We start from the raw sequence: 22956 nt of genomic DNA, 5'->3' as shown, positions 1-22956 counted from the left end.
TTATGATTTCAGCTTTTTCTTTTTACACTTTTTCGTCAATTCATGCGAAACCCATCGTGATGCAATTTTTTGCATGCCCAGGCGTTTCTTCAGAATACGAAGCACAGTCGTATGCGCTAATCCGGTTTCTTGGGCGAGCTCACGAATCGTATAACGTCGATCACTGTCTACTAACGCGGCAACAGCATGTACATCTTTTTCAGTGACGCTAGGACGACCTGCCCGATGCATGTCTGCCACAGTTTGCCGACCTTCTTTAAAATCTTTTACCCAACGTGCCACTGTTCTGTACGGCAATGCCGAATCCCCGCACGCCTCTTGAAGACCTTGATGACACTGTCGTGCTGTACGACCTCTGGCACATTCAATCTTGATCCAACTCCGTTGTTCATGTTTCGAAAACATAGAGACACCGTTACGTTAGACCGCTCGCTCACAAGTGACTGTGTTTTCCTCAATTGTGCCCACGCCGGTGACGTGAGGGACGGGCGAGTCCATTTGCTCGGAGGTAAGGTAGGTATGTCAACAACGTGTGCTATCAGTGACAATAGTAGATTCCATTGTATAGTGTCTCCACAGCAGTATTGTCACTATTTAAGTTCCAACCTACATACATAATAATAACAAATACGATGATTACTCGCGGAGCCTAGATAACAGGAGGGAAAAATAAACTAAAATAATAAATAATGAAAAGTATGTTGCTATGTGTTTTTCGCTAATACAGTATTACAAATATTTATTCAAAAAGCTCTAATAATAAAACTAATAATAAAACTGTCAAATATTAATTTTACGAAGGATTCAATTACTCTTTAATCAAAATGTCTACCATTTTCATCATTATGTTTTATTTGTTAACAAAATAATATCATTTTTGTAATCAGCGATCCCAAAAACTTCCATTTTTTTCAGGATTTAAAACCTTTATCATTGAACTACGTCTTTTTGAGCACACGATTGATTTGTACTCGACATTTACAATATTTTAAGAAAATAAACCACGATACAGCTCACATTAACCCTAATTTTGAGATACAGTCAAATCTTAGATTGCAATTATAACACATATTAATACTACTACACATATTCAATTGCAGCAGACACATAAACCTTATAAATACAAGCGATACTCGTGTATAAAAATCATCCAAAATAAACCTATATAAAAACTTTCAAACAGCGAAGTCATGTGATCACTTAATTACAATTTTTAAATATTTACAAATACTACGTTTTATTTTACATTATCTTATAATAGTAATCGACAACTTCGCACTAGTTGCATATACTATTTTTTATTACGAATACGAGGACATATTTGGTACACAATTGGGATCCAGGGGCGAAGCTCCGGCGGGGTCCAGGGGCAGAGCCCCTGCGAGGCTGCGGGGCGGAGCCCCCCACTCCACAAAACAATATTGAAAAAGTTAAAAAATTTTAAATAAATTTATTTGCATAACGGAACTTTCTTTTGTTTTTTTTTTTTAAACAACGGAATATCGTTTCCCTTTTAATTAATACAAATATTACAATATTAATCGATCTAATATTTGAAAAATCAATTGAGATTATTCGAAAATGACTTATCACAATTGGAATTTTTGTAAGGATTTATTCGATAATAAAAATCATGAGCTTGTATTAAAAAAAAATCAAATAGAAGAGGACAGTCTGTTTAATCGAAGGAAAAAAAATACAAAATCTTGCACAAGCTGAATGGTATAACATGAAAAAAATTCGTGAAAATTTGAAGGCCATGTTACCGATGATACCTCTTTCTGAAGTAAAACGGTTAAGTAAAAAAAAAAAAAATACATTTTTAAATGTTACAAAATTTTTAAATGTTAATATTTTTTCCTATCCTTTCAAAGATTCTACTTAAAACACGATGAAGCAGTCATAGACGAACTTAAAGAAAAAGGCTTAGAAAATGCGGTTGATTTTATTCGAAATTTAATTGAATTCGATGAAGAAAGAAGAAATATTGCTGGTCCTGGTACATCTACCTGGACAAAGCCACGATTAAAAGATCAACGAGATTTATTAAATCAATTAAAAGAAACTTTAATCGAAATTGGAAAAGCTGAAAAACTAAGTAACATTTAAATAATATTCTTTCTAATCTAAATAGCAACGCAAAGATAACAAAATGGATGATTTGTTTAGGACAATCAATAGAAGCATCAAATTTGTGGATAAAAATATCAATATTTTTTCAATCAAAAGGTGAAGATTGGTGGTGGGTAACAAAAAAACTTTACGAAAATGCATTGAAAACAGCCGAATTAATTGATGAGGATGACGCACGCAATATCACTGTCGTACGATATCTTTACGGAAAATTTCTTTCTATGATAGGTTACTAACAACAACAAATCTCTATTCTACTTGATGAATAATAATTAGATCAAAATGTTGATTAAAATCTAACGAAAAATGATTTGGTATGATAATAGAGATTGATTGGCTTAAAGCGCTCGAGTATTTGGATATTGCAAGAGAAGCATCAGAAAATAAAATATGGAACGTTTCGAAAATAATTAATGAAAAAGAAAAATCTATTTTTAAAGAATCTTGTGCTCTGATTTACAAAATTCTTATTGCACTTGTTCAACGAATTGGCCAAGAGGATTCCGAATTTGCTGTGCAAGCTTGCAACGAAGCTTTGAAAAGAGCTACGGATAGCAAGTGTTTTATTTATTTATTTTTCGTTTTTTTTTTTTATTAATTTATGATGACTTTTCTTCTAACTAAAGATAATTATTTAAACAAAGTTTTATACGTTTTTAAACAAGCTGGTCATTACGATTACATAGCTAACGCTTTGTATGAGCTAGGAAGGACCCATTTGTATTATGGCAATATTAAATATTCTTTGGAAGAATTTTTTAAATTATTAGCCATGGCCAAAAGAAATTCGGATCCCGAAAGAATTTGTAATGCACACATGGAATTAGCCTTTGCTTACAAGGTATTAAAATAAAATCAAAAAATGTATAAATAATGGATGACACTTATGATCTATTGTATACAGGCTGTCCCAAAACTTGCTTTTTCTAAAAAAAAAAAAAAAATAACAAAATCAATACCTGCATTATAATTCGAATTACAATATTTTCCAATCATATAACTAAAAGTATCATTTAACATTTCAGTGTAACGATTTTTCAAAAGTCCTGCGTAATAGGGACAAATCACTGTATAAGTTTAATGTTAAATTATACATTGTACATTACTACAACATAGATATTTTATAAAATATTATTTTTCCTCATACATAATTGATGAGTGAGACATTATGATATTAATTATTAACTTTCTGTGTATATTATACTTTACTGCTTGTTCCATTTATCATTTAATTTAATATCAATTTATTTCCTTAATTATTTTGTAATTAGTCCATTATTTATATAAAAACATATCATCCTACTCAAAGATTATTTACAAAGCTACGAGATCTTATTTTATTAATATATGAATATTGTATAGAAAAAAATTTATTAATACACTCTTAACATTAATTATTATTGGCATTATTAATTTGCTTATCTCTCATTATGTTTGTATTTCTTTTTTAGGAAATTGATGACACTGCAAATACAGAAAAACATTTAAATTTATTTCGAGATAATGCAATTCAGTTTGATTTGCCGTATAAACTTGCACAAGCCCATTACTATATTGGTGAATATTTATTAAATCAGGTTAATACATCTTTTTATTCTTGAATAATTTATTTACAAAAAAAGATTCACGTAATTGTAACAAATTTAATATATATATATATATATATATGTAATTCAAAAATATTATATCAAAGTTTTACAATGTAGTTATCTCTATTGACAGTATCTTTTTTATTAAAGTCATTTATTTAAAAAGCTATAAACTCTTGTTACAATTTTACGTGAATAATCATCCTGTGTATATATATATATATATATATAGATGTATTATTGAATTAAATAAAATACATGTTGCCCTCCTATAACACGGTTTCCTTCCCAAAAAAAAAGAAACCTTCGTAGGTTTTGTGCCTAAAAGCAAAAGTTTTTGACTCATAGCAGCTCTGAGTTTCATACAAAGCGACTTCAAACAACACGGCATTTTGCTAAGAACGTATTTACCGTGTTATAGGGGGTGGAAGGAGGGTGGGGGTGGGTTTACCTGTACTTGAAAACTAAAACTAAGTAATACAAATGTTTATATATATATATATATATTTAGATGAAACCTAATTCAGCAACGCCACATTTGGAAAAAGCTTTCAGTTTATATTATGATCTTGGATCTATCGAGGAAGCAGATCAAGCAAGAATAATCACTGGTATATCAAGGGGTAAAGTTCAAATTATTGAAATACTATATATAATTACTTTCTTTCTTTTTTTTTTACCCGCCCCCCCCCTTTACTTACATTATTTGCATATAAAATGAATTTTGAATGAATTTATTAATATATATGTACATATATATTCGATATCGCACGACAACCTATGCCAACTTAATTAATTGTTTTTTTAGCTAAATAACCAATAATAATAATAATATGGTTCCTACATACAGTATTTCAAAATCCTGTAACGAAATATTGCAAAACATAATCCCTACATCATAAAAATACTACACTTAAATTATTATTATATTTATTTATTTACACAATTTTGTTTAATAATTATGCGTTTATTTTTTATTATATTAAAGGGATAACACGAAAAGTAATGAAAAATATTTCTTCGATGAGTACAGTGAGAAATTTATTTTGTCTAAATAAAAAAAAAATCGAAGGACTTTTTTTTTTTTTAAAAAGAGAATTGAACAATTTTAAAAATGTGTTTAAAAATGATGACAACATTTGTATTTTTGATTGATTAACATCCATTGAAAATTTCTTTAATAAATAAATGATTTTTCGTCAACGAAGAAAAACATTTTGATTACTTTTCGTTTCCTATATATATATATATATATATATATATATATATATAATATATTTGTTTGTTAAACTTGTCAAATTGTAAGATTATTATTATTATTTTATTTTTTTTTGTTTTTCATTTAGTATACTATGTCTTATATTTCAAGTTATTTTCTATACGGTATTCAGCAAACTATCAACGCCCATTATGTGAATGTGTTAATAGATTTGTTAATTTGAATTTATTCTTATAACATGAAATATACACACAGGACAAGAACAAATAGAACAGTTTATAAATCTGATATTAAAATGTGAAAAACATAATCTATACGCACTGTGCAAAATGTACAAGTGGAAAAATAAAAGAGACATTTTTTGGGCCAATAAGCAATGTGACATTAATAATAAAGGTATTTATTATTTACTATTTATATATTTACGATTTTACTTATTTTTTTTTATACTATTCTAATATCATTGTCCTACAATAAGTAAACGTTATGACATATTACAGAAAACTATGATTATTATGAACATCTTGCGTATCCAAATCAATCGATTTTAAATCATTTAACAAAGCAAACTTAATATTTATAATTATCTCTAACTAATTTTGTCCTCTTTTCAATATATATTATATTTAACATTTTAATATTTATAATTTTATAAAGAAAAACATGTGTTCCCATTTGTTGTTTTCGTTTCTTTTTTTCTTCTTCATAATAATTTAAGAAAAACAAAATTCCTTATTCAGACGACGTACATAATAATAATAATAATAATAAGTAGTAATATTCTTGTTTCGAAAAAGTCCAATAAAAATTGAGAGAAACGACCAAATAGAAAAAAAAAAAAATTTTAAAAAATTAAAAAAATAAAAACAAACAATAAATCAGAAATAGCTAATCAATAGAAAACTATCACAAATATTGCGCAAAGAGATTAAACTCTAATGTATCTCTCTGTTAATATTGCTATTTGAAAACATGATAAGTCTTTTTAATACGCGTGATGTAATTACACATTAAATTAATTTTTTTTTTGTTTTTTTTTTGTTCCATACGATTTTGTACAAAATTTAAAATTCGAATGTTTTTCTGAAAGATTACAAAACTAATTATTCATTCCTTAAACATATTTTCGTTTAATGTGTTGATGATGTGTTATCAATTTATGTATAATATGTATGTGTGTGTGTGTGTGTAGTGACATACCCCCTTTTTGTACTAAATTTACTTTATCTCTTATTTTTGTTCATATGATGTTTACCTTTGATATGAAGTAACAACTGAAAAGAAAAATTGACAAATCAATTATACATATAACAATAAAGAAAATAATAAAATTAACCAGTAAAAGTACTTAATAATACAGGATGTCCTGTAACTAATGGCACAAAGCGAGCAACAAGTGATAGATTTCACTACTTGTGTATATTTTGAAAAGCACTTTTACGTTTTTGAATTATTAGCAAACAATGGCAGTTTCATATCTCTTATATCAGTTCTAATCTTGTGTGTATCAAATAAAAGTTATAGTTTTTAGGATTTTGCATGCTCAATCAAATTCACACGTACTCAACAAATTGTCATTCATTCGAATCATCACCTACTCGATCTACTGCCACTTACAGGACACCCTGTATATATTTGAACATATATATGCATTCTTTAATTTAAAAAAAATAAATTAGAAGTTACTATCTGCAAATTTTTAAAGCAACTTCAAAAATCTTGAAATTTATCATAGTTTTTTAAAAGAATATTTTCAAAAAAAAAAAAAAAAAATCGAAATATGTCAACAATTTAAGAAAAAAAAAAAACAAGTTTATTTGAAAATTAAAAAGAAATCTTGTACATAATTTTTGTATATAATTTTCTTTATATATTTATTTATATATATATATATATATATATATATATATATATATATATATATATATATATATATATATATATTATATTATTTATATATTTTTAAAAAATTCGAAAGAAACGGCAAAAAAATTCATTTTTCGTAGAGAGCTTTATTAAAAATATTTGTTCAAAAAGATCATGAAGTTTCCTTTTCACAGAATATAAAAAAGAATATAAAAATTTAAACTAACAAAAAAATATCAATTGTCACAGTAAATTGAGTACATGGAATCTCCATATATATATATATATATACACACAAAATATATTTCATAAATCAAAGTACTGAATTTCTTGCAAAATAGATGGTAAAAATGTTTTTATTGAAGAAGATTTATTTACAAGGGAAGAAAGAAAAGAATAACTATCCATAAAATTCATAATAATACTTTAAATTTACGTAATAAACTTACTAGTTTCAATTTATTAAAATATTTCCGTAGTATTCATAGGATCTAAAGATGGCATATCAGCACTCTTTTGTATTTCAAGTGTAATATCCTCTAAAGTTTCCGCTTCCAGTTGTACATCTCTTATATTACTTACAGCGCTTGAAGTATTGTGTTGTTCACTCGTGGCTAAATTAGAATCACGTTTTTCCATTTCTACCATTGTACCAACTGATTCTCTATTATCTTCTTTTATTTGATCAACCTCATTACTTGAATTATATTCATTTACAGATGTCAGATCATAAAGTAATCTTTGTGCATCATTTGAATGTACTTTCTTCTTATCAGACTCCATCATTGTAGTTTTAAATGTATCTACTTGTTTTTCTACTTGTTTAACTACTTCAACAGAATCAGAGCCATCTTTTATTGATTTAACATCAGATTTAGAAACATTACATTCAGTAGAAGTTTCTAAACTGACACTATCAACTACTTCTTTATTTATTTCATTTTGTTCATCTTTATTCGTTTCATTCTTATCATTTTTTTTATCTTTTATACTTTTCTCCTCATGTTGTTTTAATTTTTCACTATGAATATCGTCCAAATGATCACCATCACTCAATTCAAAGTTATCTTCATTTACATTGCTATTCTGTTTTTCTTTCTCAATGATACTTTTTCCTATTTCTTTTGATTTATCTTCGCTTTCTGTAATAATGTCGATTTCTTGTCTCTTTTCTTTTTCATCACTTTTGTTTGTCTCATCTTCTAATTTTTCATTAATTCTATCATCATCTTGTTCATTTGTTACACATTCTATTTCTTTTGCGTTATATTCTTTATCCTTTACCACATTTTCATCCTCTTCAGTCATCTCTTTATCTTCTTCTTGTTCTTTGTCTTTTTCTTGTTTTTGTTCTTGATCTTGGTCTTGTTCTTGATCTTTATCTTGTTCTTGATCTTTATCTTGGTCTTGATCTTCTGATTGTTTTTCATTTTCTTCTTGTTTTTTACATTCTAATTGTTCTTTGTTTTCTGATTGTTTTTCATTTTCTTCTTGTTCTTCATCTTTCTCTTGATCTTCATCTTCTAAATGTTCTTTGCTTTCTGATTGTTTTTTGTTTTCCTCTTCTTGTTCTTTATCTTCTAATGCTTCTTCGTTGTCCTCTTGCTCTTCTTCGACTTTCATTGTTTTTTCTTTTGTCTTCTCTTTTATATTATCATTTTCTGATTGATCAATGTTGCTTTCAGAATTTTTAGCATTATTTTCCTTTACTTCCTTCTCATCTTTATCTTTTGTCTCTTCATTCATTTCCTTTGTCTTTTCTTCCAATTCTTTGGCATTTTTTATTGAATCATTATCAGATCCATCATCATTTTGAATTGGTTTATCGTTATTGGTTATCTTATCGTCCTTTGACGTATTGTTATTTTCCATAGAGGTAAGCAATACTTCACTTTCTATTACACATTTAGGAGGAGATTCTTCTTTGTCTTTGTTAAGTTTCAAGTTAGATTCTTTACTATTTGACTCTTCAATCGTTTTCGTCAATTTTAATTCTTCTAGATAGTTTTTTTCTGTACCACCATGTATTTCCGATGAATCTTTCACTTTGTTCTCAGTTAAAGAGAGATTCATTTCCTCCTTATCTGCCTTTTCTACTGTATCTTCTGTTACATGATGATCTAATACATCAACAGTTTCAAGTTCTTCATCGTCATTAACAGATAATGTAATTTCTTCATTTTGTTGTTCACTTAGTTCATCATTAAATTCATCAGTTTCCTCTTTAATCTCCTTGTTTTTATTTTGAATCATTACCTTGTTCAATTTCAATTCCAATGTTTTAGAATGCGTCAATTCATGTGTAATAACTTGAAGTTTATTTTTAAACGTTATCCCACATTCTCGACAAGTGTGCGTTTCCTTTTTGCTGCTTGAATCTTTCTTTTTACTTGAATTTTTCTTCTCATTTGAATTGTTTTTTTCATTCAAATTAACAGTCTCCAATGATGTTGACATAACATTCTTTTTTGTTAGTAATGAGGCATCTTCACTGATAGATGTAGACGTTGAATCTAATTTGATTTTCTTATTCTTTTCGATTATATTATTATCTGTTTGAGATTTAGATTGTTCTAAGATTGACTGTTCGTTTGATTTCTTTTTTTCCATATTATTTTCGAACAATAATGAATCTTCACTACTCGTATTATTTTCTACTAATATATCCATACTTTGTTTTCGTTTATTTCTTTGAGATTTTCGAATGCCACTGTCTGACAAAGAATATACTTCTCTCTCATTAGATTTCTTAGATTTTTTGGTTTTACCAATTTGTGATGTGTCAATAGATAAAATGTCAGTATCAGAGTAATTACTCGTTTTAGATGATCTTGTTTTATACTTTTTATCTTGCACTTTAGTTATTTTAACTGTTGTTTCTTTTTCGGTATCAATTTTTATCTTTTTACTTCTTTTATTTTCACTGTCGCTGCTATCATGAAGTAGATTTAATTGTGAACGTTTTTGACCTTTATTTGATTTAATATTAATTTTTTTCGATTTTTCTTGAGTATCTGAATCCGTTTTATGTGCCTTTTCAACTTCAGTTTCACTTTCACTATCTGTTATAATATATATATTGTTACCGTAAGTATCCTTTTCGACTTTATATCCCTTCAGTTCCTTTTTAGTTACTGTATCGGATAATACATCTTTTAAGAATACTGCGCATAATTTAGTATCCGATTGAATTTTTCTTTTTCGTTTATTTGATTTACTTGGATCCATGTTGATCCAACAAACTTTACACACTGTTAATCCAGTTTTATAAAATCTATACATATCTTCGTCAATTTTGATTTTATTTTTGCACGAACTACAAATGCGAAACTTTAACTGTTGTGGCTCATCTTTGTTCAACTCAATTGCGGAATTTTCTTCTTCTTCCTTTTTATTATTAGAATCAGTGTCAGTATTATTTAAAATATATGATTTAGTTTTTACATATGCTGGGACAGTTGTTTTACGTTTAATGGTAATTGTATTAACCTGCAACGAAGATAAATGAATGTGAATAAGTTTGCATATATATATATATAAAATAAAATAATTGATAAAAAAAAAAAGAATATTGTAAGATAACAGATAAATATTGTTACCTTAGGTATTGTTGAAATATCTAAATTACTATCAAATGTACTTCTTGCTTCAGAAAGTTCTATGTATAAAGATTTCAAGTCAAATAATATGTCCAAACTGTACCTGCACGTCAGGCACATCAACATAGTTCCAGTTTTCTTTCTAAAAAACTATAAACAAATGTATATATGATAAAAATTGTATAGATACATTTTCATGAAAGTTTGAAATATTATTATTAATTAAATAAAGTCTTACGTCAACTTGAAAATGTTTCTGAAAATTGGATATCAAATTATCGCTAGGATAATTTACTGCTTTGGGACTACGACTTAAACGAAAAACGTATCCTTTATTTTCTGTCCCTAAACAAAATGAGCAAGCATTTTTCTTCTGATTTTTAACATTACAAGATTCTTTATATTTTTTGAGAAAATCGCTACATTGTTTCAACTCGAATGCACATTTGTAGCAAACCTTGTTATCATTGCTATTTTGTTCGACCTGAATGAAATCAAGAAAATATGTCAAATGTAATAGCAACTTTAAAAAATATTAATGAAAATAAACAAGCATAGCAAATTTTACTTATTAACATATATATATATATATATATATATATATATATATATATATATATTGTATTGTATCAGGTTAGATATAAATACAGCACAAAATTAGCAATAAAATAAAAACATTGAATTAAGATGATACTGACTTATGTAATCAATGAAAATAACGAATTTTACATTATATTCAATTAAAATTAATCAAATATACAATTTTTATTTAATAAATGTTTACAATTTGAGAGACACAGTTATTAACGTAGTTTTCAATTGTACACATTCTAACCAAAAAACTTAGTAAAAGCTTCCATTGTAATATATTTGAATATGTTTCTTTTGAATAGTAAACATAAAGAAAAGAAAATAAAAATGAACCCATAATTAATCAAATATATTAATTAATTAATAGATGAAATAAATAAATGTACCTTTAATGATAAAAATGTCTCGATATCACCACGCAAAGAATCATAGTTAATAGATGTAATATTAAGAAAAATGCCTTCATCGGTAAGACACAAGAAACAATGCGTAGTTGGCATGTTTATATAAGTTCTGCATGTATTAGTATAAATAAAAATGTAAATGATAATGTATTCTTTTGCATATAAGCAAACGGTTTATATTAATCTGTGTACATACACGCACGATACAAAATTTATCATATCTTCACTTAACGAGTAAAACTTCGATTTGGCGGTAACATCGACAACCGTACGCTAAGAAAATGGTTACCAACTGTTTCGATATATCGATTGTAACAAAACCGTTTTGTATGTTTCGATCGTTCAATTTAAATTTTTATTGGTCAATAATATGTGACATATTATTATTATTGGTTAGTTAGATTTTAATTTACAAAAATAATATATTTCGTTTACGCATAATGTAAATATCATTTAATTTTTATTTCATTGCAAATATTTGTTTATTCTATAAACGTCTTTTAATATCAATTAATTGGATATTTAATTTTAACACAATTTAATAACATAAATTTATTTCCGTCTTTAGTGTTGTTAATTAATGAATAGTAAAAAGAAAAGAAAAAAAAAGAAAAAAAAAGAAAATAAAGATTTACACACACATCTATTTCAAAACATATCACACGTAGTCGTCAAATTTATGAATCTTTGTTTTTGTTTTCATTTTCTTTTCTTTTAATAAATATGAATGACTTATTTAAGGATATATAATACTATAAAATAGTGTAATAAGATAATTTTGTTCGAATAACAATTTATAAATATATGATACGGTCAACACTATAAAATTAAATTAAATTCATTTGTATAAGATTTTGTATGTGTATATATGTGTGTGTGTTGTGTGTATGTATGTATGTGTGTGTGGTTAGGTGACTGATCTTGCTGAATGAATGAATTAACATACTCTTTACGTGTATATTACATTAAACGTGTGTTTTTCTTTGTTTCTTTTTTACAAGTGTCTGCAGTAAAGGTACTCGAAAAAATTGTTTACAATTTTGACGATCACTTGACATTATCAATAACGTTATTACTCTTATCATCCTTCTTTTCTTCATTTTTATTCATGGATGTTGTTATTCGGTCCGCGTATCCCACAATGTTGGAAAATGTAGTACAAAATGTCTTCATTACTGATGACCCAGCTAATCTACAATAGAAATGGATATTATTTTAATCAATTAATGTAAATAAATATTATAGAAATATTTGTAATAATTAAAATAATAATTAAAAATATTATTGTTATTGTTATTACTTTAAATATTTGTATATATTTGATTGGCTCATAAGATCACGTGGTTTTTCTAAATTGTGGAAAAATCAAATAATTGCTGGAAAATTACATTAACCTATTGGTCTACTTAATATTATTATTATTATTATTATTGTTATATATTTAAACGTATCGCAAATATTATAAAATAAACGTAAAGTAAATTTGCGATTTGGTAGAATTAAAAAAATATCAAATTACCTAATGTTATTGCTGATATTTTGATAAATTTCATATGGCGGAGATTTTATGGAAGGTACTTTTTCCTCCATAAAATCCAAACCAACGCAAACGAACGTGTCGATTGTTTTTATTGGTATTTCCAACGTATCGTGAATCTGATTGGTCAATGGTCTAACGTATTCGGCACTCTTGTTGAATCCATTTTCAACACTTTCAAATATGGTGGTAACAGACTGATGGGATTCTTTAATTGTTGTGTATGCTTGAAACAACGACGAGCTTACCGATACGAATATCGGTAATCGAAAGAAACGTAGAGTACAAATTATACAACTTTCTTTTTCTTCTTTTTTATTTAACTTATCGTCGTTATTAGATAGTGTTGGATTAGCGAGATCGTTCATGCCAGTCATAAGACTTAATTGCTATAAATACAAAAATAAACAGAAATAAAAGTTCAAACGAATAGTTTTCTTTTTTGTTTTTTTTTTTTTTTTTTACATTGTAATTTGAACATTTTTTTCCTTGTAAAAAGGACTTTATTATTATTTTTGTCTACTGTACATATAAGAATAAATGTCAATTCTAACAAACGTTATGATTAACTCTACTAGGTATAATAAGATTTGATTAGAAAATAAAAAAAGGTTTATCTGAATGATCTATGAAAAGTGAAACGTAAATCAAAAATTTCGATATAAAGATATAAAAATCAAATGGGAATTTTACATAAAACAAAATTCTTCTTAGATTTGTTCGGATGTTTTAAAAAAGAAGCTAAAAAGAAAGCTATCGAATACGAACACCTCAAAATTCTACGCTACTCGCATAAATACAGGGTGACCCGTAACTCGATAAATTTGTAAACTTTTGTTTCTTAAAGATAATAACTTATATGAACAAATTTAATTATACATTTTTCAAGTAGAATCATTCCATGTTCACTAGTACTATATCAGTTATAGGACACCCTGTACAATTTATAATATAAGTTAAACATAGTTCATTTTGAAAGCAATTTCTAAGGATAGGAAACTAATAAAAAGGACAAAAAAAAAACAAAAGAAGGTACTACGTGAATCAATGTATGCGTGCAAACGACAAATGTGGACGACACTGATTATCATCGTAGAAGAGTTCAACTATATTCATTGTCAATTAATAATACGCACACGATATGCGATGCGAACGATACTTGAAGGTGTCTCTTTGATCTCAAATGAACTTTCTGAATTATCCATACTCTTCATTATCACAATTATTATCTCTCTCTCTCTCTCTCTGTTAATAATTGAGTTTGTTTATTTATTTCCACTATTTTGCGAAAATCTTTGCGACTTTCACGAAGAAAAAAAGGATTTTTAGAAAGATTTGTTCTATTGTAATTGTCCTCTTCTATTTATGTTTGTTTTTTTTTGGTCTTTCTTTTTCTTTCTTTTTCACCGCTTCTATTTTCTCCTTTCCTTACTTTACTGTCTCTAAATTTAGAATTAAACGACCCTGAAGAAGTATCCTGGTTTATATCAAAAATCCCAACCTCTCGCGACGTCGATCGAAGCCACAACTCTCATCCCTACTCTTTATTTGATGCTTTGTGGTTCTACCTCCCTATGTGACGTCACGAAGGAACAGAAGGTATCGTAACGCGGCAAATTTAAATTTCATTGTTCAAATTGTTATCTTGTCACTGTTAGGGACTCTATAAGAGGGACGCGCCATACACATTGCTGGGAGACAGGAACTCGTGTAGTCACGTGATTGCGCGCGAATGATTCAAACGATAAATTATCGGTTAGGTATGTACATTTATACACTTGTAATTATTACATGAGATATAATACTTACACTTATAGAAAACTATTTTAAAAAAAAACAATTAAATATAAATATCACAATAAAAACTATAAGTATTCCAAACTTAAACTAACCACAGTCGTTAATACATACTAAAGATAAACATGGCTGCGCGATGCAACGGAAGCTGTCCCCCCACATTTTCAGCCTAGCAATGTGTATGGCGCGTCCCTCTTATAGGGTCCCTAGTATTGCCTAAGCATACTGAACAGAAAGATCAAATAGTTGGAATAAAGAAATGAGAAATTGATGTAAACATGGTATGCTTTATTTATCCCCGTAGTATATTAACTGCGCGTGAGCAAGAATGAATGAGAAAAGCGTGTATAAGCAAGAGAACAAATGAATCATGGGCAAATAAAGCCTGAGTGATACCGGTTGGCAATGCTCTGTTGGATTTCTGTTAGAGATGCTGTTTTCTGCGACCGCTGCGAGAAAATGACGGCCAGACGAGGACTTATATTTATTTAACGCATAATCGCAGATCAAAGATTATTATGTGATGTAACGTGGAAATTACGAGCATTCATAACACGAAAAATTCAAATTCGATTTTGTATACATTTTTAATAATCATGAAATATTTTCTTTTTTATTAATTTTCTTCTTGTTTCGTATCCATAAATATATTAAATAGAAAACTAGAGAATAATTAATATAAAATAAAATATATGTTAAACCATCAATCAAAAATAAAATTGATTGATTTTACATACATCGAATTCATCTCACAATAATTATGTCAAACTTAATAAAAAGATCATTTAAACGCTCGATTCGTAAACGACAATTTGAACGATCGGTTTCTTCGGAGGCGGAGTTGTCGCGGATGCTGCAATGTCTCTTAACACAGCTTCAACAGCTTCTTCCCATTCTTGTTCTTTGGAATCAGGTCGACCCGATTGTGATCTCTTCAATCTCGGCATCGAAATAACGGTCAATACTTTCCTAAAAAAAATCGAACATTATTTTATCTCAAGAAGAAAATGAAATATGAAAATTATTGTAAAATCTAATATTTCAATATATAATAAAACAAAAACAAAAAGAAACAGTATTTATACAAATAATACCTCAGATCAGAATGAAGCGATGACATATCACCACCTGCGTGTTCGCCCAATCTACGAATGGTTTCTGCCAGGGGTCCGCTCAAAGCTTGTAATCTTCTCCAAGATTGAGCGTATTGTCTTCTAACCAGTTCTATGATTGTACTAGTCAACGCTAAGCCCACCAGGATGTACAAGGTACACAATAGTGTATACTTGGGCTTCTCTGCATGGGATCGACGATACGAACCGTAGCTATAATTACGTATACACAAACTACGCGAAGACATTCAGAAAGTCAATCGATATTACTTCGTTTATTAAAAAAAGACATTTCTACTACGATGAAGACAACGAAAGTTCTGTTAAATTAATTTTTTTAATTGTCAATATTCATTATATTTAGGATTTAAAAAATTGTTGATAAATATATATATATATTTTGAGTTTTTCAACAAACAAACAAACAAACAAAATGTAATGTAAAATAACTTACTAGGAACAAGATCACCAAATCCTATGGTAGTCATCGTGACAAAACAAAAATAAAATCCTTCGAAAAAGTCCCAATCGTCTTCCCACAGCATGAACATACCTGCACCACACGCCAAATATACGAAAAGTAATGCGACTGCTGCTACCGCACCTGAATGCAACATTTAAAACAATATTTTCACTCGATTCTTGATGAACAACGACGCCTATTTTTTTACTTGCAACATTTTTTTTATTACCAACTGATTTTCTGCCAGTAGGATTCATTTGTATGCAAGGTGCAGTTGTTAAAAAGTGTAATTTTGATTTTGCTATAACAGCTAACTGGACCACAGCTTCGGCAAAAAGTTTGCCCCAATCGGCAATTACAGTCAAAGTTAAAGGAATTCCTATGATGGCGAAGATAATGCAAAAGATTCTACCGTAATTCGTGGACGGTACTACGTTGCCATAGCCTAAAAATAAACAAAAAAATTACAAACATTGAAACAAAATATTTTTCTTTTTTTTTTTTTTTACATTAATTATAAATGAAGAAACAATTTACCGATAGTCGTGAGAACTGTGCTCGCAAAAAATACAGCTTGAAGGATACTCCAACGATCGGTAGAAATTGGTGGTAACTCTGTTAATCCTTGATCACTTTGTTCAATAGTTTCGGTAACAAAACTGACCAACATACCAGCTTGGGCAGTTTCTTGAATTGCTTCCTCGTATTCCCGTAATTTTACACTTACCTAGAAAATTTGGATTCTTATTAATAATACACACACACATGTAACACACATTGTCATTTGATTAATAGCAACTAAAGTTAATATACTCTATATATACCAGAGTTCTCAAGTTAGACACATCGGTATTGTTTGAAATCATATCGAGAAATCGGTATCTTTGTGTGCGTAATTTAATACGCAATCTTTCCAATCTTGCTAATTCTGCTGGTAACTCGATTTGTCGAAAAACCTGAAATACATTGTACAAAATTATAAAGAAAAAGACAATGAAAATGACAAATTTTGTGCGTAATTTTTTTGGAAACATTTTTATTCGATTTAAAAAAAAAAAACAATGAAATAATATGAAATAATTTGCATTTAAATCGTTGGTAAATGAAAGAAAAAAAAAAAGACAAATAAATAAATATAATGAAAATAATTTGTATTTAATGCAAATATGAAAATATAAATAATAATAACATTTTATTCTTAAATTATTACTAAGAAGAGTTAGAATTGCGTGCAACGAATAAGAAAGAAAAAAAAACGGGGAAGAAATATGATTCCATTTTTCATTTTAAAATGCACTTGACAATAAAAGGTATAAGTTTTCTGAAAGAAGATCCGGTTAGTAGCTTCCGCTTGAACATGAGTGTCCACTCAACGTTAATGTATGTGTATGTACGTAAATATGTATTTTTAAAGTGTTTAGAAACAAAGCTTAACATTCATTTATATTTTCAAGTAGCATTGAATTAACATTCAATTAGATTTTATTTATCCAATTTGTTTCTAACTATACGATTTTTGTTAATATAATAAATTAATCGTTAAGTCGATTGTATTAAAAAAGAATAATACTAAAAAAAAAAGAAAAAAGAAAAAAAAAACCATTAGAAAAGAATAGAAAATTAACATTTAGTGAAGATTGAATATAAACATAAAATAATTTGTGTGTAAAATGTAATGTGCAAAATAATAATTGTTTTATTTTTTTCGAAAATATTATCAAGCAGTAAACGCGTTGTAAAGTTGTTCGTAAAAATTCCTCTATTTGAAAGATTCAAACATGAAACATTCCAAGTTGAAATACCATTTTCATCAGGTTGCTCTCTCTCTTCAATTACTAAAAATAGAACACGAATTGGATAGCACGAAGGCGAAACGTTTGTTATAAAAACAAACTTATTTCTCGTTGATATAAACAATGAAAACGTAACGACCCTTTGCATTTTCATTTATTACGTAAATCAAACGAAAAAAAAAAAAATTCAAAACTACTATCAAAATTATTATAAATACTATTAAAATAAAATGATGAAATATATTTTTTGTTCTTTTTTACATAAAATTCACGTAGTACAATTATATCGATGTTTAATAATTGAATAAATGTTTTTGTTGTAAAAAAAAAAACTTACCATACCACCGATTGCTGTATAAAGCATTAAAGTAATTAAAAGTCCAACGTGTCCAGCAACCGATTTTAATTTTCTTATTGTTTCTTCGCGTAAAAATGGTTTGATTTCGTCAAAATTTTGAATATCGTTCAAAGTTTCCGGCCCGTTAATATCTTTGCTAACTCCTCCATTGTATTGACGACCGAGTTCAACACTCGTATTTGTTTTTTTACTTTTTGTCATTATCAAAATAAATTAATATAATAATATTTTCAATAAACGAAGGTGTGTGCGTCTGTATATAAACGGGAAGAAACAATCTTCACGGACCAATGCAGATTTCACAATGATCTTCGATTACTTCAAACTCATCTCAACCAAATATAAAATCGAACGGAACTCCATCTCTCCAATTTTAACAATTAATTCAATTTACGCGCCATTCCACGAGCGCCATCTGTCGACGGAATGTTCGAACTAAGTTTTAAATGTCTACTCCACTGTAATTATGGACTTATAATAACAAATGTTATATAATAATACATGTGATTATAATATATTAATATTAATTCAATTAAAAGTATTTTTTCTTTTTTTCATTTTTACATTATAAATTTTATCGTATTTTTTAATTTCATTCATTGACAAATTTCGTAATTTACATTCGAAGGAAACTTCCTTATCTTTTCTTTTTTTCATGTGGGATAGAGGGTTGTTAAGTTTTGTCTAGGATATACATGGTTCTGTTCAGAAAGAATTGTTTTAGTTTAATCTTGTATAAAATTATTGTGCAAAATTATCATAGTGAACACTCGGTATAACCAACAACTGAGTTCATTTATCTGCAATAAACGGTAAGATCAATTTATTATGAATTTAGTTGTCAACTTGGAATAAGACTTGTCAGTTTTCATCATGTGAAATGTTGTGCTAGAATTTTGTTATTATTCATACTTTAATTTGTTTTTTTCTATAAACAAAAAAGAAGGAAATTTCAAAGAACAAAGATAATATTGTAATATGATATTTGAAATAAGAAAATTAATCGATTATTAACAAAATTGTTACTTGTGAAAATTCTCGATAATTTCATCAATCATACGAATGCTTTAAAGGTTAGGTTTCATTTTGTAAAAGGGAATATCAGTTAAATGATATTAAATGTAACTAAACGGAACATGGATTTAAAACAATGATATCTTTACTCTGTTTCAGTTGTATTTTTTAGATAAATAAATAAGATAATAATATTTAAAAAAAAAATGTATGAGGACGATAATATCATTTGTTAACAAGAAGTTTTGATCATGACAACAGTGAAAGTTCATGGCGGAGTAGATATACTACGGCTACCTGTTAATGAAAAGGAGCATGTCTTTCCACCATGGCAAATAAAATATACTCAATCTCATATACTTCACTCAAAATGTTCAAAAAGCGAAAATGGTTGCGGTGACCAAGATGACACAACAGCATGTCAATTTTGCATGTATGATATTATCTTATTTTTATTATTATTATATTATATATTACACGTTTGCTTCACATTAACATATTTTTTACTGTACCATAAAGAAGAGATACTAATGACAGTTTAGAACTGATTTTTCACATTAATTACTATTTACAAATGTATTACACTGACAACGAATGTGTTAATATATTTAATCAAATCTTGTTTCACAGATATAGTAAAACATTAGACCTGCCACATATGCCCGATATGGTATTTCCAAATAACATATTAACTTTGAAACACCGAACTGGAGCTATCTTGCAGTTTAATGCACTTGATGCATTAAAATATGTTTCCAATGGCAAAATCAATGTACAACTTGCATGTGCCGAAGCATGGAAAGAATCAAGGTATACAATATATATATATTTTTTTCTTAACTTTGATTGTACAAGGTATTTAGATATAAAAACATGACAAAATAGTATTTCATTGACAACAAAGAATGTTACATTGATTTGCTTATAAGTAACGTTTCCATTAAAAGAGTAATTTCTGTTGAATATCTATTGATGCTCTGACTTTGCAGTCAAAGGATTATTCAAATATATATTCATCAAAATGATATGATTTAATTTGTATTCAATTTTTTTTTGTATATGTTACATTTAAACACAGATTAGAAAGCAGCGAATTTTTGGAAGAAAAAGTTAAACCATTTGATTGGACCTTTACAACCAATTATACTGGTACAATATCTGGATTTCATTTGGAAGAAACTAACGAAAGAATTGATTTAGATAAATTAAAGAGAAGAGAGAAAATTAGGTTTTATCATGATTTGACACTTTTTGAAGATGAACTACATGATAATGGTATTGCTGTATGTTCAGTTAAAATTGTAAGTTATTTGAATGAAAAATATGATATAATAATTGTTTATTTTCATCGTTGATATTAATACGTATGCATAATTTTTTTTTATTCATTTTATAAATTAGCGTGTAATGCCTACAAGTTTCTTCATTCTTCTGCGTTATTTTTTGAGAATTGACAATGTTATGTTAAGAATAAAAGATACTCGTATCTATCACGAATTTGGACAAAATTTTCTGTTAAGAGAATTCACTACTCGAGAAGCCAAAGTTGAAGATATTCATGTAAGTACAATACATTGTCAATAGTATTATAATTAAACAATTATATTTACAATGATTATCATTAATATTTTTAATCAGAACAATGTAATTACATTTTTAACAAACAATAATATACTTTTAATAGGTATCTCCAGTTTTGTTCATAGAACCAAGTGATATAGCACCTCACCTGCCAATAATCGAAAGTTATTATCATAAATTGATTGTTTCGTCGAGAGAAGAAGAAACTGAAATAAAAGATGGAGTGTCAACATCCGTTGATAACACAACAGATACTACTGTTACTTAAAGATTATCTGAAAAGAAACAAAAAAAAAAAAAGAAATAAAGAGGAAATACAACATTCGATCACAAATTAATAAATTAAAGTTAATGAGCTAAAAACTTGCACGCGTTTTGCATTAAAAAGAAAAAAAAGAAGAAAAAAAACAAGAAGAAGAAATTAAATTTTTTAAAATATAATACTTCTCGCAAAGTATATATATATAGAATATTAATTTTATATAATAAATTATTTGCTTGAAAATTGAATTGCAGTTGTAGCACAGAAGAAAAATAATAAAAAAAAAAATTAAAAAAAATTAAAAAAACAAGTTTATAATTGCTACGTCAGAGATGTGCAATGTAAAACAAACGTAATAATACAACCCAAATGTTAAAAATAATAGTTTTTTGTTTCTTTAATCTGCAAATAAAGTTATTTAACGTAAAAATGATTAAAAAAAAAAAAAACATATTTGTAGTGTAAATTATTACTGCAATATCTAACGTTGTTCTATATATTCGTATCCATTTAGTTTATTATCAAGAGAAAGTCATTATCAAAGAAGAGATAATTAAATTTATCTATTTCTGGTAAGATACAATAGAAATATATAACTCGACAATAATGAATCCCATACATTAATAGTCATATATATTTGATTTTTTTAGATGACCATCTATAAAAAAAACTCTGGATACAAATAGTTTGATAAGACAACGATATAATAACATCTAAAACACACACTCTCTCTCTCTCTTTCTCTCTCTCTCTCTCTCTCCAATGTTGAATGAAATTTCATATGAAATACAATGGTACAGATTGTGTAACGAATCGACGATACTCTTACTATGAACGTGTGTATTCATAAAAAAAAACAAACGATACCGATAATAAAATTCTTGCATTTGTAGACATTGAACCGAACGTTCGTCGTTTATTTTCATCAAATTTCATTAGAACAGTTATCAATAAAAGAAAGGGGTTTTTGTAATATATGAAAACGTTATATAATATTATGTAAAATATAATTTTGCAAATTTTTTTTTCTAATATTCGTTTGTGCTCAAGTATTTTTGTTGTTTGCATCAAAATTTCCCCGCGGAGATGTATTTAATGTTTTTTTTTTTTCTTTTTTTCTTTTTTTTACTACTATTTTTCAAAGGAGTTCCTTGACATCTTTTATTAACTCATTTTTAATTAATCTTTGTAATGAGAATTTTCTATAACCGTGTAATTTGTCGGATGCGTTGTGTACGTATCGATGACAACATACGTTTCCATAATGCACCCGTAGAAATGGCAATTCCCAGCCATATGCTTTACATAAAGCCACACCTTCGACTTGCATAGTCGATGTTAAGCGGGTGTGACTAGAGCGAATGGGCACGTACAATGAAAACAAAGATTTCTTCATATATATGATACATACAAATATGTATAGTGATCCAACTTTTCATACGAATTAATTTTAAAAAGTAAATCTTTATAAAAAAAAAAAGCAGGATAAACGTATAGTATTTTATTTATAACAAAATGAATTATATAAGATTTAAGAAAAATATAAATTAAATAATTAATATATTATATGTTCATAGAGAAATGGCGAGAGGGGTCTATATAAATGAGTATGTGTGGTTTGTTGTGTGTGATCCAATA

At 27.5% G+C, this 22956-nt stretch overlaps 6 protein-coding genes across 9 annotated transcripts; 2 read left to right on the top strand and 4 right to left on the bottom strand.

Annotated features, from left to right (window-relative positions):
• On the bottom strand, positions 1–405 carry LOC149032201 (protein GVQW3-like). The gene has a single exon (XM_089173625.1). It carries the CDS (start codon positions 403–405, stop codon positions 1–3), a length of 405 nt encoding a protein of 134 aa, XP_089029751.1.
• A 1115-nt stretch (positions 406–1520) lies between these two features.
• LOC107064546 (uncharacterized) lies at positions 1521–5579 on the top strand. Of its 3 annotated transcripts, XM_015317326.2 has the most exons (9): positions 1521–1794; positions 1875–2098; positions 2170–2361; positions 2460–2687; positions 2799–2974; positions 3585–3710; positions 4234–4345; positions 5197–5337; positions 5442–5579. In XM_015317326.2, the coding sequence occupies exons 1-9, from the start codon at positions 1730–1732 to the stop codon at positions 5513–5515; spliced, it is 1338 nt and encodes a 445-aa protein (XP_015172812.2). In that variant the 5' UTR covers positions 1521–1729; the 3' UTR covers positions 5516–5579. The 3 variants fall into 3 exon arrangements, with proteins under 3 accessions (XP_015172812.2, XP_015172813.2, XP_015172814.2); XM_015317327.2 differs by lacking the exon at positions 5442–5579 and having other exon boundaries at positions 5069–5360; XM_015317328.2 differs by lacking the exons at positions 5197–5337; positions 5442–5579 and adding an exon at positions 4531–5023.
• On the bottom strand, positions 5376–11945 carry LOC107064545 (uncharacterized). The gene is made up of 5 exons (XM_015317324.2): positions 11384–11945; positions 10645–10890; positions 10407–10556; positions 7257–10296; positions 5376–6215 (listed from the first exon to the last, which is right to left on the bottom strand). The coding sequence occupies exons 1-4, from the start codon at positions 11495–11497 to the stop codon at positions 7270–7272; spliced, it is 3537 nt and encodes a 1178-aa protein (XP_015172810.2). The 5' UTR covers positions 11498–11945; the 3' UTR covers positions 5376–6215; positions 7257–7269.
• A 399-nt stretch (positions 11946–12344) lies between these two features.
• On the bottom strand, positions 12345–14452 carry LOC107064544 (perilipin-1). Its single transcript, XM_015317323.2, has 3 exons — positions 14075–14452; positions 12921–13327; positions 12345–12593 (listed from the first exon to the last, which is right to left on the bottom strand). Exons 1-3 carry the CDS (start codon positions 14150–14152, stop codon positions 12449–12451), a joined length of 630 nt encoding a protein of 209 aa, XP_015172809.1. The 5' UTR covers positions 14153–14452; the 3' UTR covers positions 12345–12448.
• On the bottom strand, positions 14307–18816 carry LOC107064562 (potassium channel subfamily K member 1). Its single transcript, XM_015317360.2, has 7 exons — positions 18441–18816; positions 17135–17266; positions 16848–17037; positions 16540–16755; positions 16302–16451; positions 15830–16031; positions 14307–15704 (listed from the first exon to the last, which is right to left on the bottom strand). Exons 1-7 carry the CDS (start codon positions 18660–18662, stop codon positions 15521–15523), a joined length of 1296 nt encoding a protein of 431 aa, XP_015172846.2. The 5' UTR covers positions 18663–18816; the 3' UTR covers positions 14307–15520.
• A 152-nt stretch (positions 18817–18968) lies between these two features.
• LOC107064564 (TIP41-like protein) lies at positions 18969–21364 on the top strand. Of its 2 annotated transcripts, none has more exons than XM_015317361.2 (6): positions 18969–19273; positions 19635–19908; positions 20106–20285; positions 20554–20776; positions 20877–21035; positions 21160–21364. In XM_015317361.2, the coding sequence occupies exons 2-6, from the start codon at positions 19727–19729 to the stop codon at positions 21322–21324; spliced, it is 909 nt and encodes a 302-aa protein (XP_015172847.1). In that variant the 5' UTR covers positions 18969–19273; positions 19635–19726; the 3' UTR covers positions 21325–21364. The 2 variants fall into 2 exon arrangements, with proteins under 2 accessions (XP_015172847.1, XP_089029604.1); XM_089173478.1 differs by lacking the exon at positions 18969–19273 and adding an exon at positions 19352–19534.
• Positions 21365–22956: the final 1592 nt, after the last annotated feature.

This window comes from Polistes dominula, unplaced genomic scaffold (assembly GCF_049000335.1).
Source record: "Polistes dominula isolate Pdom_NZ unplaced genomic scaffold, Pdom_raw_medaka contig_33, whole genome shotgun sequence".
NCBI lineage: Eukaryota > Metazoa > Arthropoda > Insecta > Hymenoptera > Vespidae > Polistes > Polistes dominula.
The sequence above is the reverse complement of the archived record's forward strand: the minus strand, read 5'-3'. Positions and strand labels throughout refer to the sequence as shown.

Bases quoted from the DNA above. Each gene is read 5' to 3' on its own strand.
- LOC107064545 (XM_015317324.2), bottom strand. From the start codon at position 11,497: ATGCCAACTACGCATTGTTTCTTGTGTCTTACCGATGAAGGCATTTTT. The intron at 10,891-11,383 runs GTACATTTATTT...GATTTCATTCAG, and splicing joins AGACATTTTTATCATTAAAG to GTCGAACAAAATAGCAATGA. The intron at 10,297-10,406 runs GTAACAATATTT...TCTTCGTTGCAG, and splicing joins ATATTTCAACAATACCTAAG to GTTAATACAATTACCATTAA.
- LOC107064562 (XM_015317360.2), bottom strand. From the start codon at position 18,662: ATGACAAAAAGTAAAAAAACAAATACGAGTGTTGAACTCGGTCGTCAA. The intron at 17,267-18,440 runs GTAAGTTTTTTT...AATGTATTTCAG, and splicing joins ATACAGCAATCGGTGGTATG to GTTTTTCGACAAATCGAGTT. The intron at 15,705-15,829 runs GTATTATTTGTA...GATTTTTTTTAG, and splicing joins TCGCTTCATTCTGATCTGAG to GAAAGTATTGACCGTTATTT.
- LOC107064546 (XM_015317326.2), top strand. From the start codon at position 1,730: ATGAAAAAAATTCGTGAAAATTTGAAGGCCATGTTACCGATGATACCT. The intron at 1,795-1,874 runs GTTAAGTAAAAA...ATCCTTTCAAAG, and splicing joins CCTCTTTCTGAAGTAAAACG to ATTCTACTTAAAACACGATG. The intron at 3,711-4,233 runs GTTAATACATCT...ATATATATTTAG, and splicing joins GTGAATATTTATTAAATCAG to ATGAAACCTAATTCAGCAAC.
- LOC107064544 (XM_015317323.2), bottom strand. From the start codon at position 14,152: ATGAAGAGTATGGATAATTCAGAAAGTTCATTTGAGATCAAAGAGACA. The intron at 13,328-14,074 runs GTGCGTATTATT...TTGTATTTATAG, and splicing joins TCGTTCGCATCGCATATCGT to CAATTAAGTCTTATGACTGG. The intron at 12,594-12,920 runs GTAATTTGATAT...TTTCTATTGTAG, and splicing joins AATATCAGCAATAACATTAG to ATTAGCTGGGTCATCAGTAA.
- LOC107064564 (XM_015317361.2), top strand. From the start codon at position 19,727: ATGACAACAGTGAAAGTTCATGGCGGAGTAGATATACTACGGCTACCT. The intron at 20,286-20,553 runs GTATACAATATA...ATTTAAACACAG, and splicing joins GAAGCATGGAAAGAATCAAG to ATTAGAAAGCAGCGAATTTT. The intron at 21,036-21,159 runs GTAAGTACAATA...TACTTTTAATAG, and splicing joins CCAAAGTTGAAGATATTCAT to GTATCTCCAGTTTTGTTCAT.
- LOC149032201 (XM_089173625.1), bottom strand. From the start codon at position 405: ATGTTTTCGAAACATGAACAACGGAGTTGGATCAAGATTGAATGTGCC.